The following is a 15707-nucleotide window of genomic DNA, read 5'->3' as shown; positions in this document are numbered from 1 at the left end:
TGGATTTAGAGGATTTTATTTTTAGAATGTAATGGTGCTTAGATATCAAGCATTCTTCTGCTATTGATGTATTTATTTTGGTTAAATACACTAAATTGCTAAAAAAGCCATGTACCGAGGCAAAGACTGCAAGAGACCTTTCCCTGGAATATGGAATGAGATTGGTTCCTGTTTAAATTGGTCCATTTAATTCTTCTCTGTAAACTGTAAATTTAGAAGTGTCCTAGTTTTTGTCTATTTTGATTTATTTCCCTAGGACTATATTTTATTAAGTAGCTGATAAAATTTAAAAAAAAAGAAACCAGGAGGTAAATTTGATAGAATCGTTACATTTGAATTTAGAGTTTTTCAGGTAAAATATTAGGTCACTATTTCAAATTGTCTTTGGAGGTAGGAATAATATAGTCTTTAAATATTAGTAGATATAAAATTATTGGATTGGGAATTTGTCTTTTTACTCATATTCATTCTAGTAATTTCTCATCTCCAAATTTCCTACCTTTTTTATATTCAGGTTCTTTAGGAGTTTACACATAGCTCTCATCCGGAGTATTAGCTAAAGTCTGTACCTCTGTCCTGGGAGTTACTTGCAGCTCCCCCTGCCTGTGGTGCTAGAGATTGAACCCAGCTGGAGTTTGAACCACTGAGCTGCATCCCCAGCCCTTTTTAATTTTTTATTTTGTGACTGGGGGTTGCTGAGTTGCTGGGGCTGGCCTCTAACTTGCGATCTCTTGCCTCAGCCTCCCGAGTTGCTGAGATTACAGGCATATGCTACTGTGCCTGGCTTGTTTGAAGCTTTTATAAAAGTTGACTGGGTTTATTTTCAGTTATAACACAATCAGTTGCATTGAGGAAACCTTGAAGTAAAGCACATTTTACCTTGCTTATGATGCTTATTCTATCTTAAATTAGAATCATCTTATTTCCTTTCTTAGACTGTAGGTCTTTGGAATGGAGAGGCAGTCGTGTTTTATTTTTGCTTATCTCAAAAAGATTGATAACAGCCATTTGTTGAGATTAGTTGTTCAACATTTGTTGAATAAATACATTGAATGAAAGATGATGATGAATATAACTTTGTATAACTGAACTTAAACATGGCCACAAACATCCCGAGAATCTTTGTGGTCCTATACTTCAGCTTTCCCTCCCTCCCTCCCCCACTCCCAGTATAGAAGTTCCATTCGCAGGCTCTCTGACAGATAACCATCCAGCCTCTTGCATATCTTCAGTAGTTTGAAGCTAACGAAATAGTTAATTTCTTCATTCAGGAGCTTTAGTTGCAATAAATTTGTTTTTGTAAATGGACTGAAAATATGCCTCCCTGAAACTTTGGCCAACTGGTACCAGTTTGATATGTGGGACAAACACTTCTTTGTATGACAGCTTTCAAGTGTTTGAAGATAATGGAACCTTTTCTTAGTCTGTACATCCTTGGGCTACACATTTCTAGTTCCCCCGCAGCCCCTCATTGTCATGATTTTTAGACTCTTTCATCCTAGTTATCTTCTTTTCAGTTGTAGTCAATGTCCCCTTAAAAAGTGGCATATAGACTTGCGACTGAGTTCTCATGTGCTAGGTACTGCCCTATGTACTGGGGTTGCCACAGTGACCAAGCAGATCTTCTAGAAGGGAAGACAGACAATAAACAAACACATGAATTAAATGAAACAAAAACAGACAGTAATGAGTTCTGTGGAGAAAAGAGGTGGATGCTGTGATGGGGAGTCATGGGGCAGGGTGGCTACTCTAGATTTGGGGGGGGTCGTCTCTGAAAAATCATGAGAAGGGTCTGGGGAGGAGCATTCCAGGAACAACTGGGGGAAACCTTGGTGTGTACTAAGAATTAATGAAAGGCCTCTTGCTGAGGAGATAAGAAGTTGAGGGGCAGAATGGAGGAGATGAAGTTGGAGAGATGTCCAGTCATGCAGTCCTGAGTGGCCCTAATGAGATTAAAACCAAGAAACAAAACAGTTTCACACAAACTGGGGGCTTAGTTGTGGACCCCATTGTGTACCCTCCAGGTCTCTGGCTGTGAGCTCTGTGCCATCCTAACACAGGACAGTTTTGCAGTCTTTTGCTTTGAAATGTCTTCAGAGCCAGTTCACACAGAGTACACATTACCTATATTATAAACACCATGAAGCTTTCTTATCATTTTTGTTTAATTGCCTGTTAAAGAAATTTAAGTGAGAATGTAAAAATCTTATTTACTCACATAGTTACCATTTCTAATGCTCTTCATTCCCTTGTGTGGACCCAGATTTCTGTGGTACCATTTTCCTTCTGCCTGAGGGACTTCCTTTAATTTTCTTATGACAGGTTACCAGTGATGAATCCTCTCAGCTGTTTCATGTCCAAAAGCGTCTTCGTTTCACCTTCTGTTTTGAAAAACAAACTTGCAGGGTGTGTAATTCTAGGTCCTTAATTGTTTTCTTTCAGTATTTTAAAGATGTTGTTCTGTGGTGTCCCCTCTTGCATTGTTTCCCATGTGATGTGTGTTTCCCCTCCCACCCCCAACTGCTTTGAAGATTTTCTCTTTATTACTGGTTCTGAGCAATTTTATTATGATGTATCCTGGTACAGGTTTCTTCATGTTCTTGTGCTTGGAGTCTGTTGAGTTGCCTGTGTCTGTTGGTTTCAGTTTTCATCAAGTTTGGGAAATCATTATTTCAGGTCTTTTTTCTATTCTTAACGATTTTTTCAGAGACCCAAGCAACCTATATGTTAGACTTCTCGAAGTTGTTCCACAACTCTCTGATGTATTTTTCATATTCTAAAATCTCTTTGTGTTTCATTTTGGATTATTTCTACTAGTGATATCTTCAAGATCATTAGACTTTTCTTCTACAGTGACTAATTAGATGCTGAACTCATCCAGTGTCATTTTCATTTCAAATGGAGTTTCATCTCTTAAGTTGGACTTAGGTCTTTTTAAGTGTCATCCATGTCTCTCAACCTGTGAACATTTGGTCTAAGCTGCAGTGACTGTTTCAGTGTTCTTTCCTGTCATAAAATCTGTGTCGACTCCAGTACCGTTTTGATGTATTATCCCCTTGATTGTGTGTCTAGTGTTGCTCTTTCTTTGCATGCTCGGTAGTCTTTACCCAGATGTCAGATGTTGTGCATTTCACCTGGCTGGAGGCTGGATAGCTCTGCGGGTGTTTTGAGCTGTGTTCTGTGGGTGATCATTCCCCACACCTCGATGCTCTCTTCAGTACCCTTCGAATTCCGGGGACTTTGTTTTTCAGTCTTTCTGGTAGGTGCAGGCACTGATTCTGTAATCCTGCTGAGTACTTGAGGCACTTCTGCAGATCTCTGGGGTTCTCGTGCTCACCCCCCACCATCCTCTGCAACTCTGCCCTGTGACCTCTTGCCACCTTTGTTTCCATGACACTCAGTCTCCTCAAGTCAGGGTATCCATAGGGTTTTTTTTTTTTTTTGTTGTTGTTGTTGTTTTTTTTTTGCTTCCCCTTTCCTGCCCTGAGACCTGGACACTTTCCCAAGCTACTAGTGACCTGGGGCTGTTGAAGGACTCAGCTTGTTTGTATCCTGTTCCTAAAAGTTCCCGTCTTTCATTGCCTTTGTTTTTTGGGGACTGGTTTATTTCACTTATCATGATATTCTCCAGTTCCATCTGTTTACCAGTAAATGCCATAATTTTATTTGTCCTTTATATCTGAGTAATATTCTGTTATCCATTCATCTGTTGTAGGGCACTTAGGTTGGCTCCATAACCTGGCTTTTGTGAATCGAGCTGCTATAAACATTGACGTGACTGCAGCACTGTAGTATGCTGATTTTAAGTCTTTGGGGTAGAAACTGAGGAGTGGAATAACTGGGTGAGATTGTGGTTCCATTCCAGGTTTTCTTTTTTTCTTTTTTTTTTTTTATTATTGTAAACAAATGGGATACATGTTGTTTCCCTGTTTGTACATGGGGCCAAGGCATACCATTTGAGTAATCACAAATTTACACAGGGTAATGTTGTTTGATTCATTCCGTTATTTTTTTTCCTTCCCCCCACCCCTCCCACCCCTCTTTTCCCTCTATACAGTCCTTCCTTTCTCCATTCTTGCCCCCCTCCTTAACCCTAACCCTAAACCTAACCCTAACCCTAACACTAACCCCTCCCACCTCCCATTATATGTCATCATCCACTTATCAGCGAGATCATTCGTCCTTTGCCATTCCAGGTTTTCTAAAGAATCTCCATACAGCTTTCCAGAGTGGTTGCATCAATTTTAGTCCCACCAGCAATGTCTAAGTGAACCTTTCCCCCACAGCCTTGACAACATTTATTGTTACTTGTATTCTTAAAAATTGCCATTATGGCTGGAGTGAGATGGGATTTCAGTGTGGTTTAATTTGCATTTCTCTAATGATTAGAGATGTTGAAAATTGTTTCATATATTTTTTTGACCATTTGTATTTCTTTGTCTCTGAAATGCCTGTTTAGTTCCTTTGCCCATTTATTGATTGAGTTATTTGTTTTTTTTGAGTTCTTTGTATATCTTGGAGATTAATTCTGTATCTGAGGTGCAGGTGGTAAAGATTTTTTCCCATTCTGTAGGCTCTTTGTTCATGTTCTTAATTGTTTCCTTTGTTGTGAAGAAGCTTTTTCATTTGATACCGTCCATTTATTGATTTTACTTCTTGTGCTTTAGGAGTCTTGTTGAGGAATTTGGTTCCTAGGCTCACCTGATAGAGAGTTGGGCCTGCTTTTTCTTCTAGAAGGCCCAGGGTCTCTGGTCTAATGCCTAGGTCCTTGATCCACTTTGAGTTTTGTGCAGGGTGAAAGATAGGGGTTCAATTTCATTCTACTACATATGGATTTCCAGTTTTCGAAGCACCATTTGTTGAAGAAGCTATCTTTTCTCCAATGTATGATCACAGCACCTTTGTCTAGAATGAGATAACTGTATTTATGTGAGTATGTCTCTGTGTCTTCTCTCCTGTTCCATTGGTCTTCATGTCTGTTTTTGTGCCAGTGCCATGCAGTTTTTATTACTATAGCTGTGTAGTGTAATTTAAGATCTGGTATTGCGATGCATCCTGTGTTGCTTTTCTCACTAAGAATTGCTTTGGTTATTCTGGGCCCTTTATTTTTCCAAAGGAATTTTATTTTGAACTTGCATATATTTTTTACTGAAGCATCATTTTATACTTTATATTGATCGTGCACTCCCTCTCCCTCACTGTTATTCTTCCTTGCTCGAAGAGTTCTTTTTTATTTCTCTTACATTTATTTTCTAGGTATTTGCTACTCAAACCTGGTCCTTAGTTTAGCAGCATTGTCATTGTAGGGAGACTTTTAGAAATGTAATCACAGGCTCCAACTGAGATTTACTGGGTCTGAATCTACATTGTAACAGAATCCCCAGGTGCTTTCTGTGTTGATGTTGGAGAAGCTCTGGCACAAACAAGAAGGTCATCTTCTGTTTCCTCTCACAAATACTAGTAAAGTTTCATTTGGAATTAAAATTAATTGAAAGCTTGTTCTTGAGAAAATTGGCAGCTTTAAATAGTTTGTTTTTCAGTCCAGAAGTGTTTCTCTTTACATCAAATTTCCCCACTCACTTTTAGTTGTCTTTAAATAAGCCTCATACCTTTATTGGCATGTTTGTTACTTTGCATGGGATCTTTCCCCTCATTTTATTTCTCTCTTTAAAATAGGAAAAAAGGGTTAAAATGTAGAAAATGTAGTGATAGCCAAATATATAAACATATATCCACCATCGGAATGAACACATATTAGCATTTTGTCATATTTAGCTCTTGTATTTTCAGTTAAAAGAAATAAAATCTTTTTTTAAGGGGGGAGGAAAGTACCAGGGATTGAACTCAGGGGCACTTGATCACTGAGCACATCCCCAGCCCTATTTTGTGTTTTATTTAGAGACAGGGTTGCTTAGCACCTCACTTTTGCTGAGGCTGACTTTGAATTTGCAGTCCTCCTGCCTCAGCCTCCTGAGCCGCTGGGATTACAGGCGTGCACCACCATGCCCAGCTAGAAATAAAATCTTCAAGTTGAAATTTTTTTCTGTTTTCCTTTTCCGTATCATCCTTTTGTTTCCCAGAATCTTACATGTAGTGCAAACACATTGTTATACTTTTGCTACATGTACGAGGGTCTGCATATATGGAGTATTGTTTTGTGTATTTATATTTTTATGTAAATGACAGGTTATTGTATCATTCTGCAGCTTAATTTATCCACCAGAATTTTTTTTTTGAGATCTGTCATTCTCCATTCATGACTTAGATATTTAATTCATTTAATTGTAAATAAGTATAGAGGCCATTCTGTGGATCATACCACATTTTGTGTATTCCTCTGGAGCGACATTTCATTTTACGAGCTTTCCCCCCTACTACATGATCTGTGCTAGAATAAGCATGCTTGTAGACAACTCCTTGGGGACACACACAGAAAAGTTTTTTTTAGGTATAGATTTAGAAATTTCTCCACTAGAAATGCCTGTTGCCCTGTTTACTAAATAGTGAGTGGATGAGTGAATTAAACCAAAAGAAGATCTGTTAACTATGATTGATAAGCACATTTACATCTAGGTCCAAGAAATGTGCAAGGTGCTTTTCCAGATTGAACACCAATTTTCTTTTGATTCTTTTTGGTTGAAACCAACTGTAGGCAGGAGGATCTCAAGTTCAAGGCCAGTCTCAGCAACTTATCAAGACATTGTCTCAGAATCTTGATGTAGTCAAGAACTAGGATCTTGATGTAGGGACAGAACTAGAATCTGACAGTGGTTGCAGTGTAGTATTCTACTGAAACAATTTTTTTCTATAGTCATCTCCATTTTTGACACAAATAATCACAATAATACTAATTTGTGCATGAATATACCTAGTCTCATTAAACTTGACTTGATTATTTATGTAAATGTGGGAAGAAATGTGACTTTACACATTCTCAGATATGACATCCAGTTAAACTTTTGACAATATCCCAAGTGTCCTGACTACAAGTTTTTTAAAACTGGTAATAAGAAATATTATTAGACTTTTTTTTTTTTTTTTTTTTTTTTTTTTTTTTTTACAATGGGGATTGAACACAGGGGCGCTTTGCCACTGAGCAACATTGCCAGCCCTTTTTATTTTTAATTTTGAGAAAGAGTCTTTCACTAACTTGCCGGGGCTGGTTTTGAACTTGTGAAATTGCTGGGATTATAGGCATGCATCACTGTGCCTGACTCAGATTAGACTATTAAAAGACATTTCAGGCTAAGAAAATGAGCCAGTTATTTATACATGTATCTCTGATTATAGGGAAAAAAGATCCTTATTGAATGTATATAAATACAGATATTGCCATGAAAATAAAGAATATTTGGTAAGAGTTTATGAACTCTGGAGGGGTCAGGTAGGGAGAAAAAAAGTGTTTAATTTTTGTTTACAAAAGTATGCTTTACCAAATTGTTGTAAGTTACAGATCTTTTTTTTGTGTGTGTGTGTGGTGCTGGGGATCGAACCCAGGGCCTTGTGCTTGCAAGGCAAGCACTCTACCAAGTGAGCTACCCCAGCCCCAAGAGAAAGATTCTTTACGTCTGGAAAACAGAACATTGAAGAACCAGAAATACTTTGAACAGAGTCACAGAAATTATAATCATCCATCCATTTATTCAGTCCCCTGTAATTAATTCTTGATTTTGGTCCAGTAGTCTCATGAATCCATTAGTTTTTCATTAGAGGTCTGGAAATTCTTATCCAGTCTAATGGTATGATTTTAAAATTATCAGAAATTTGTACTTGTTAGAGTCTTTTCCGTGAATCTTCTTGTAGTTTTGTATCATAGATGCTTGTAAAAGCATTCGGGAAGACATCAGAGCAAAATAATAACTGCCTGTGGATGATGACAACCTTGGGCTATGGATAAAGATTAATGGGAGTTCATTATAGTACAGTTGGTGAGGAAATTTGGTCATTTCTTTGACATTTTAAGATAAATGGAATTATGACTGATAATATTATACCAGGACCTATCAAATTTTTAAGAATTTCATATAGTTTCTGGACCACTTATTAATAACATACCTACACAATTATAAGGAGGACTAAGGATAGCCTTTATTTGATAGTGCTTCTCATGCCTAATTGGTTTTACTTTGGCTTGATAATTCTTCCCATGCAAATAAGCTTAATTACTTTAACAACTCTTTCTCTCTGTTTGGAGATTTTTGGGTCTTTTGGAAAAATCCCAAAGTTAGTCTGAGGTCAGAAACTCTTTATCCAGAATTGGAGTTTTGAGAAGTTTGTGAAAAAATGTCAAAAGACTCAAAAACACTTAATTGAATAGGATCATGTGTATGTAGTTATCCATTTAACCAAAATGACAAAAATTTAAAAGGTAAATACAGAAAACCATATAGTTGGTAAAAAAAAAAAAAAAAAAAAAAAAAAGACAAAGAAGCTTTGACTCTTTTAATGGAAAAACTTAAGTTACCAAAGACCTGGCAAAGACAACATGAAGCACAGGAAATTGTCTTGACAAAACCCAGGATCTTTGTTTCCTAAGAGGGCCACTCAGAAGTTAAACCCAAACTTTTCACATTCTCCTATCAAGAGAAATTTTATCATTTTAACTGAGAGGAGCTCACATTCTGTTTTTGCATCATTTTGAAATTAATCATACATTCTTTCAATTTTAGCTTGCTTGGCAATGCAGGGATCCCTTTCCAACTCCCTATAGACATTTAGTTTTCCTTCATTTTCCTTTTCCTCAACAAAAGCCATGTCCTCATGTCTTTTCTTAACTGTCATGCTAGGATTATGTAGATTGGCAAATCTATGAATATATACCTTTTCATAATTCCTAGAAGCATGTTTCCTCATTGTAGCACAGGGTGTGTTTACTAACTCCTAGCTATCTTTCATTCATCTGTCCAAAAGCAGATAAACTTTTGTTCAGCAGTTAATGTTTCAGTATTTTATGTGAACTTACATCAACTTAATTAACTTGCTTTTTAACAATTATACTTTGATTACTCATAAAAATTTCATAAGACATTTAATAGCTCATTATCATCTTAAGTTTTTTCTTGCTGAGAAACTTTGTAACAGATAGCGTGAACTTACTTGTAATTCACTTGTTTTATGTAACATGAGCTTATTTGAATAGTAAATGCAGGTAGAATTAAAAGTTTATGTCTGTGTCATATTTAATGCAAACACTCTGCAGGCATATCCATATTTTTTGTTACAAAAGTAAACCATTAGTATTTTTATTTACTAAAGATTACTCAAGTAATGTGATCCTAAAAGGCATTTGGGTTTGTACCTATTTTTCTGAGTGTTTTAGGAATACTTCATTAGTATAAGCACTTGAGATTTTTACTTATGTCTGTTTAACTTATGTAAATATATATAAACATAAGCAGGGATGTTTTAGCTTTCATTTAAAAATTTTGACCACCACTACAAAGTTTCTAGTTTTATAAAGGAAACTGGATCCATCTTGTGCTGCTGGCAGGTAGAACAGTTTGCCATTACTCACTCCAATGGCCAAAACTTTCTACCAGAGATTTTTCATTTGCATCCTGTACGTTCTTTTAGAGAAGGTAATTTTGAGTTATTTTTATTTTAGAAGTTTCTGCATCCAAATCAAAGGATTTATTCCATTGTCTCAGAGCTTCAGGATCCTTCCTGTTCAAGGGTACTGCTCAGATGAATTATCTTGTCAGGAGTAGTGGCGCATGCCTGTAATCCGTGCTCAGGAGGTTGAGGCAGGAGGATCCCAGGTTCAGAGCCAGCCTCAGCAAAAGCCAGGGGCTGAGCAACTCAGTGAGACCCTGTCTCTAAATAAAATATAAAATACAAAGTAGGACTGGGGATGTGGCTCAGCGGTTGAGTGTCCCTGAGTTCAATCCCTGGTACCAAAAAAAAAAAAAAAAAAAAAAAAAAAGAACTATCTTGTTTAAATTAAAGGTTTCCCAAAGTATTCATAGTAATTCAAAGTTATCCTTTGTAAAGTTAATCCATTTTTCCAAAAGGCACAAGTTCTTTGTCCATAGTTGGTTTTGGACCAGTTGGAACACTTCCTTGGCTTACATTCTTTAAGAATTCTTACATTCGTAGATTCTTAACTGTGTGAGATCCTGTTTTTCTTTTCTTTCTTTTTCTGGTATGATGGGCTGAACTCAGGGGCACTTAACCACTGAGCCACATCCCCAGCCCTTTTTTTTGTATTTTCTTTAGAGACAGGGTCTCCCTGAGTTCCTTAGGGCCTCGCTAAGTTGCCGAGGCTGGATTTGAATTCATGATCCTCCCACCTTACTGCGCCTCTTATTACAGGCTTGTGCCACCATGCCTGACTTCAAGGTTCCATTTTTCAACAGCCGTTCTGCAGGCCTGGGAATCACACGTTCCCCTCTTTCCCTATTTGGAAAGAGTAGGATGACCGACCAAGGAACTTCAGCAGAGGCCACTCAGCCAAAATGCACATGGCATAGGCCTGTGATCCGAGAGACTCCAGAGGCTGAGGCAGGAGGCTCATTCAAGGCCAGCCTTGGCTACTTTGGGAGACTTTGTCTCAAAATAAAAAATTTTAAAAAGTACTGTGGGTTGTAGCTCAGAGATACGCTCTCCGAGGTCAGTCCCCAGTGCCTCCCTGCTGCATGCACATGGGAAAAAACCCCCAAAATTGGAGAGTTGATTTTTCTCTTGTGGATGCTGCTCTCCTTTTTCACAAGCCTTTGGTTTGGTGTTTCTCCTTTCATATTTTTGTTCTCCCAACTCCATAAAATAAGGATTATGTGTACATCTTATGCTTTTGGAAAAATATGTAAAAATACAAAGAAGAAAAATTAGCCCCCCGAGTCCCACTGCTTGTGTTTGTGTTGCAGTCAGAACTCAGCTGAGTTATCTCGGCCAAGCAGCTTACGGGAGGAAAGAAGACAGAGACGGACCTGGCTGTCCACCCCAGATTTCCCACTTAGTAGCTGTGTGACTTTGAGCCAATGTTGTTTAATATGATTTTCTCTTACACAAAAACGAGAATAACAATACCTGGCAAGTAAGGCGTTTGTGGCAGTTAAATTCTAAGTGTTCAGCAGACTTTAGTTTCCTAAGGTTTCCCTTTGTACATACTTCTCCTTTTTATAGTTGCAGTTTTTTTTTTTTTTTGATGAAGACAGAATTGATTTTTTTCCCTTGAAATTTTTTATTTTCTTTGTGAGCCATTCTCTTTTTTTTTATCTAGTTATCGGATGATCAATCTTTTTTTCTAAGTCTTGGGAAGGATATTTTAAGAAATGTCTATACAGTCAGTTTTGTCTCGTATTCTATAGTTTTACTCATACTGATTCCACAGTAACCCAGCCATTTTGTCCCCAGGTTGGAATAGCCTTTCTCCTTAGGCTTCTTCTGTGGGCAAAAAACAAAGCTCGTGTATTATAGAAAATTAGGGAAATAGTAAAGTAGAAAGAACATTTGAAATTACAAATTAGTGCACTTAATTTTTGGCATATTTATTATTTTTGTTTATGTTGTAATCATGGATGTGATCCTACTATTCATGACTTTTGTGTTTTGAGAGGAAGACTACTGATACAATTTGACAGATTTTCTGTGCCTTGAGAGAAATACTTGGAAAATTCAGGTTGAGATATGTGCACTCACATTTCATTTCATCTAAGATAAAGAATAGTGTGATACGAGAGGTCTCAGTGTTTCAGATTTGCCTTGTTTTTGATCACCTTGACACTGGTTTTGAGAATTATTTAAGGTTAAACCTACTTTTTTCCTAGCGTCTAAAAATATCTGTGTCACTTGAATTTTAGTTCTGTTTATTTATTTTCAATATATTGGAGACTTCTTCTAAGTCTGACTTCCACCTTTTTTAAAATTTCAGAGTTTTCCTTCTTTGATCCTAATGATGCGTCGTGCCAGGAAATTCTCTTTGATCCCAAAACTTCTGTCTCGGAATTATTTGCCATTTTAAGACAGTGGGTTCCTCAGGTCCAGCAAAACATTGACATTATTGGAAATGAGGTAAAAAAAAATTGTTACATTTTATGTTTTGCATTGTTGCGTTGTTAATGGTGTAGACCCCCCCATCTGGATGGGGGGTAGTGATGAAGCCCTCCAAGGGTTTGCTTTTGCCATGCATTTCCAGGTTTTCACGGGCAGGGGGTGGTGTGCTCTGATTTTGTCCTCCTGCTCCTCATGCTCTGTGCTTTCTTACACCTGTGGTTCCAGCACTGGAGACTTTTGGTAGGGGTAGGGAGAGGCACTTTTCATCTTTTCCCCTTTGTACAGATAACTTTTGCAAGCCTGCATGCCTTTATGGAAGGTATTTGGTTACCACTACGTTCTGTCTACAATTTTGGATGATTTGGCAAAGATCAGGGCTTTTAAATATAACTTAAAAATATTTGATCCTTGGAGGGAGGGTTTCTTGACCCACATGTTGTCTCATTATAGGAGGAGAGTGCTTGTTATTTTTTCAAGTAGTAGTCTACCCATGGGAAAAAAGTGGGCTTTTTTTTTTTTTTTGCTCATTTTTGAAAGGAGCAATATTTGGAGTAACAAATCATCTCGGAGTCATTTCTTAAGAATTTCCTTCAGTGGGGTGGCAAGTTCGATATTCATTATTGTTGAGTGCGGGGTGTGGAGTGTAATTCAGGTAGGACAGACTAACTTGGCTCCTCAGCACTGATTTGGACGTCGCTGGTACTTCTGTAGTTAGGTCATAATTATGTTTTCCTTGGCTTTCTCAGATTCTTAAGAGAGGTTGCAATGTGAATGATAGAGACGGACTGACGGATATGACTCTTTTACATTATACTTGCAAGTCTGGAGCTCACGGTATTGGTAAGTATGGGGTAATCCATTGCTTGCTTGGGTCATCTGCATCTGTGCTCACATGACCTCTCTGTGTGACGGAGACCTGGGAGGGCACTCAGCTGGCGGCCCACCTCAAATCAGTGAGGATTCTGCTAGGTCCTTCCAAATCCTGTTCCTTTTTCTCTGGGCAGTTTTATACTCTCTGGATGTCTCTCAACTTTTCTACAGCAGACTTCCTGTCTAATTGCTCTCCCAACTGCGAATAACTGGTAATTTTCCTGAGAGCTTCCAGCAGGGTCAGTCCAAAGTCCATTTTCCAGGCATAGCAATCCCTACAGACCCCAGGCTATAGGATTGTCAGAGGTGTGTTCCTACTTAGGAAATGTCTGGGCATATTTTGCCTCTAGATAAACTATAGATCATGATTATGTCTCCCTGTTCAGTTGTCTGATATAGAGTGCCTTACACTTTTGGTGGTGCAAGACTCTTGCCCCGCCCCCTCCATAATCCATCATTGACACATACTTTTGAAAAGTAAAAATGAATTTTCAATGTAAAAATGAGATAAAGCCCCAGTATTTTTAAAAGGCATAAAATTACATTTTAGTCAATATAGTCAGAATAAATATTAACTATGGGAAAAGAGAGTTACAAAAATTATAGACAGATTACAGTTTGGGACTTCTGTGTGTCCACAGTGCACTCTCTCCCTTTTTCCTCCTCCCTTAGAATATGTTTTTTTTTTTTTTTTGTATTGGTTCCTTTTAGTTATACATGCAGTAGAATCCATTTTGATATAATTATACAAGCATGGAATACATCTTGTTCTAATTCAGACCTTAGTACCTCTTCTTCCCCTTCCTTCTCCCCACCCCCTGCTCCCTTCCCTCTGTGATGTTTCTGCCACAGCACGCACTCAGGAGTAGCACTGGTCAGCACATTGTTTTTAAAGGCTTCATAGTATTCTATAATATGGATATCTGAATTTATTCAACCAGTTTTTATTATTTTACTTTTAGGTTGTTTCAGAATTTCATTCATAATAAACAGTGCAGTGATGAACATCTTTACAGATGAGTGTTCACACCCCCGAGTATGATTATTTTCTTAGAATAATTTCCCGAAAGTGAAGTTTTTGAGATGTAAATGTATATTTAGTGTGCTGTGTCTCACCCACTGGGATTTAAAATGTGTACTGGAAAAAGAAAATAATTTAGAAAATCTTCCCTAGGTGATGTAGAGACAGCTGTAAAATTTGCAGCTCAACTTATTGACCTGGGAGCAGATGTCAGTTTGCGGAGTCGTTGGACAAATATGAATGCTTTGCATTATGCTGCTTATTTTGATGTCCCTGAACTTATAAGACTGATTTTGAAGACCTCAAAACCAAAAGGCAAGTATTATCAGATCACTGTTAGAAGTTATTAATTGGAGATTTAGATAGTGGCATAAAAGTATAGTTCAAGGTAATTTTTCTTCTAATGCATCTTGTGTCATATGCCTTCCTACCTGATTTTATTTCTGAGATAGTTTAGAATTTCTTTCTTGAAGATTAATTACTATTCTTTCACGTAAGTCTTAGTATAAAAAGACACAAAATAGTATTTGTTTGGTTTTCCTATCTCTTCATATTCTCCAGTCTAACATGAGTTTTATGTGTAATTGATTCTATGTGCTTTATAATTCTTTTGTCTTGCTTGGGTAGTGAGGAATAGAGCAATAAAATCTTAAGAGGTAGGCATGTAAATAATAAAGGATATTTCTTTTAGATGGTGTTCATTTCTGAAATTCTTTGATTCAATGTAACAGATAAAATTTCAGCACCCCTGCCTCCACAATCTCGATGGTTATATACTAAAATTGAGTATCTTAACATCTAAATCCCAGGCCTCGTATTTTGACTTTTTGGTTTTTCTGTTGGGGGTCAGTTCTCTTTGGAGAAAAATATGAGAGCAAGTGAAAAGCCTCCCTTTAATAGAAGAGTGTGTGCCGAATTGCCCCCACTATAGAAGATACGTTTTAGAGATTCCATAGGTAAATGGATTGTTAGTTTCTAACCTCAGATTCACACAATGGTCAATTTTTTCTTTGAAATTCTACCCTTTCACTTTCTTAATGATATTGGGAAAAAAGCCTCTACTGATGGTCTTGTCTTAAATAGTTGAAGAGGGTTTGTCCTGAGCATATCTGGCTTGCTTGCAGTTATAGGTAGGGCATGCAGGGGTGGTGGTGTATAGATTGAGATAGATTTGCAGAAACAAAGGTATATTAAATAGAAATATTATGGAAAGTGTTATCAAAAACATTCAACATGGGATTCCCAAGTCTGGAGGATTTCCTATGACTAAGTACGCATAATGATGATTTATTGCAAGCCATCAAAAAGTCCATAGAATTTCAAGATTTCCTTTTCTTGTAATGAACTCCAATTCCTTTTCTTATAATGATTTGTTGAATAGAGTGTTATGGATGGATAGATGGATGGATGGAAATGTTTAGTCTTCAGTTGGTTAGAGAATTCTGTATTGTTTTACGTAGTAGGAGCTGAAGAGTTGGCAGGCTTTTTCTGGTAAGGACCAAACGGTAAATACATATTTTAGACTTTTCAGACCATATGATCTCTGTCATAGTTGTTCAGTTCCATGATTGTAAGCATGAAATTAGCCATAGAAAAATGTTGATGAATGAATGTGCCTGTGTTCCAGTAAAACCTAGAAACAGGTGGCAAGGTGGGTTTGGCCCATGGGTTGTAGTTTTTTGACCCCCCGACCTAAACCCTACTACTCCACTGGGGTTGTCACTGCAGATCTGCAAGAGATTCAGTGAGAAGTCATGGGAAAGCCGTTACTTATACAATATGAATTATTGCCATTCATTACTTTTAATATGATTTAGTTTGTGAT

At 37.4% G+C, this 15707-nt stretch overlaps 1 protein-coding gene across 3 annotated transcripts in view; it reads left to right on the top strand.

Annotated features, from left to right (window-relative positions):
• CLIP4 (CAP-Gly domain containing linker protein family member 4) overlaps positions 1 to 15707 on the top strand; it is an 82208-nt gene that overhangs the window by 24528 nt on the left and 41973 nt on the right. For all 3 annotated transcript variants that reach the window (XM_079110287.1, XM_079110289.1, XM_079110288.1), the window contains 3 exons: positions 11870 to 12009; positions 12738 to 12831; positions 14036 to 14197. In XM_079110287.1, coding sequence (XP_078966413.1) covers positions 11870 to 12009; positions 12738 to 12831; positions 14036 to 14197 — 396 coding nt within the window. The remainder of the gene's footprint in view (positions 1 to 11869; positions 12010 to 12737; positions 12832 to 14035; positions 14198 to 15707) is intronic.

The sequence above is a fragment of the Sciurus vulgaris genome (assembly GCF_902686455.1).
Source record: "Sciurus vulgaris genome assembly, chromosome: 14".
Taxonomy (NCBI): Eukaryota; Metazoa; Chordata; class Mammalia; order Rodentia; family Sciuridae; genus Sciurus; species Sciurus vulgaris.
This window is presented reverse-complemented; position numbering and strand designations above follow the sequence as displayed.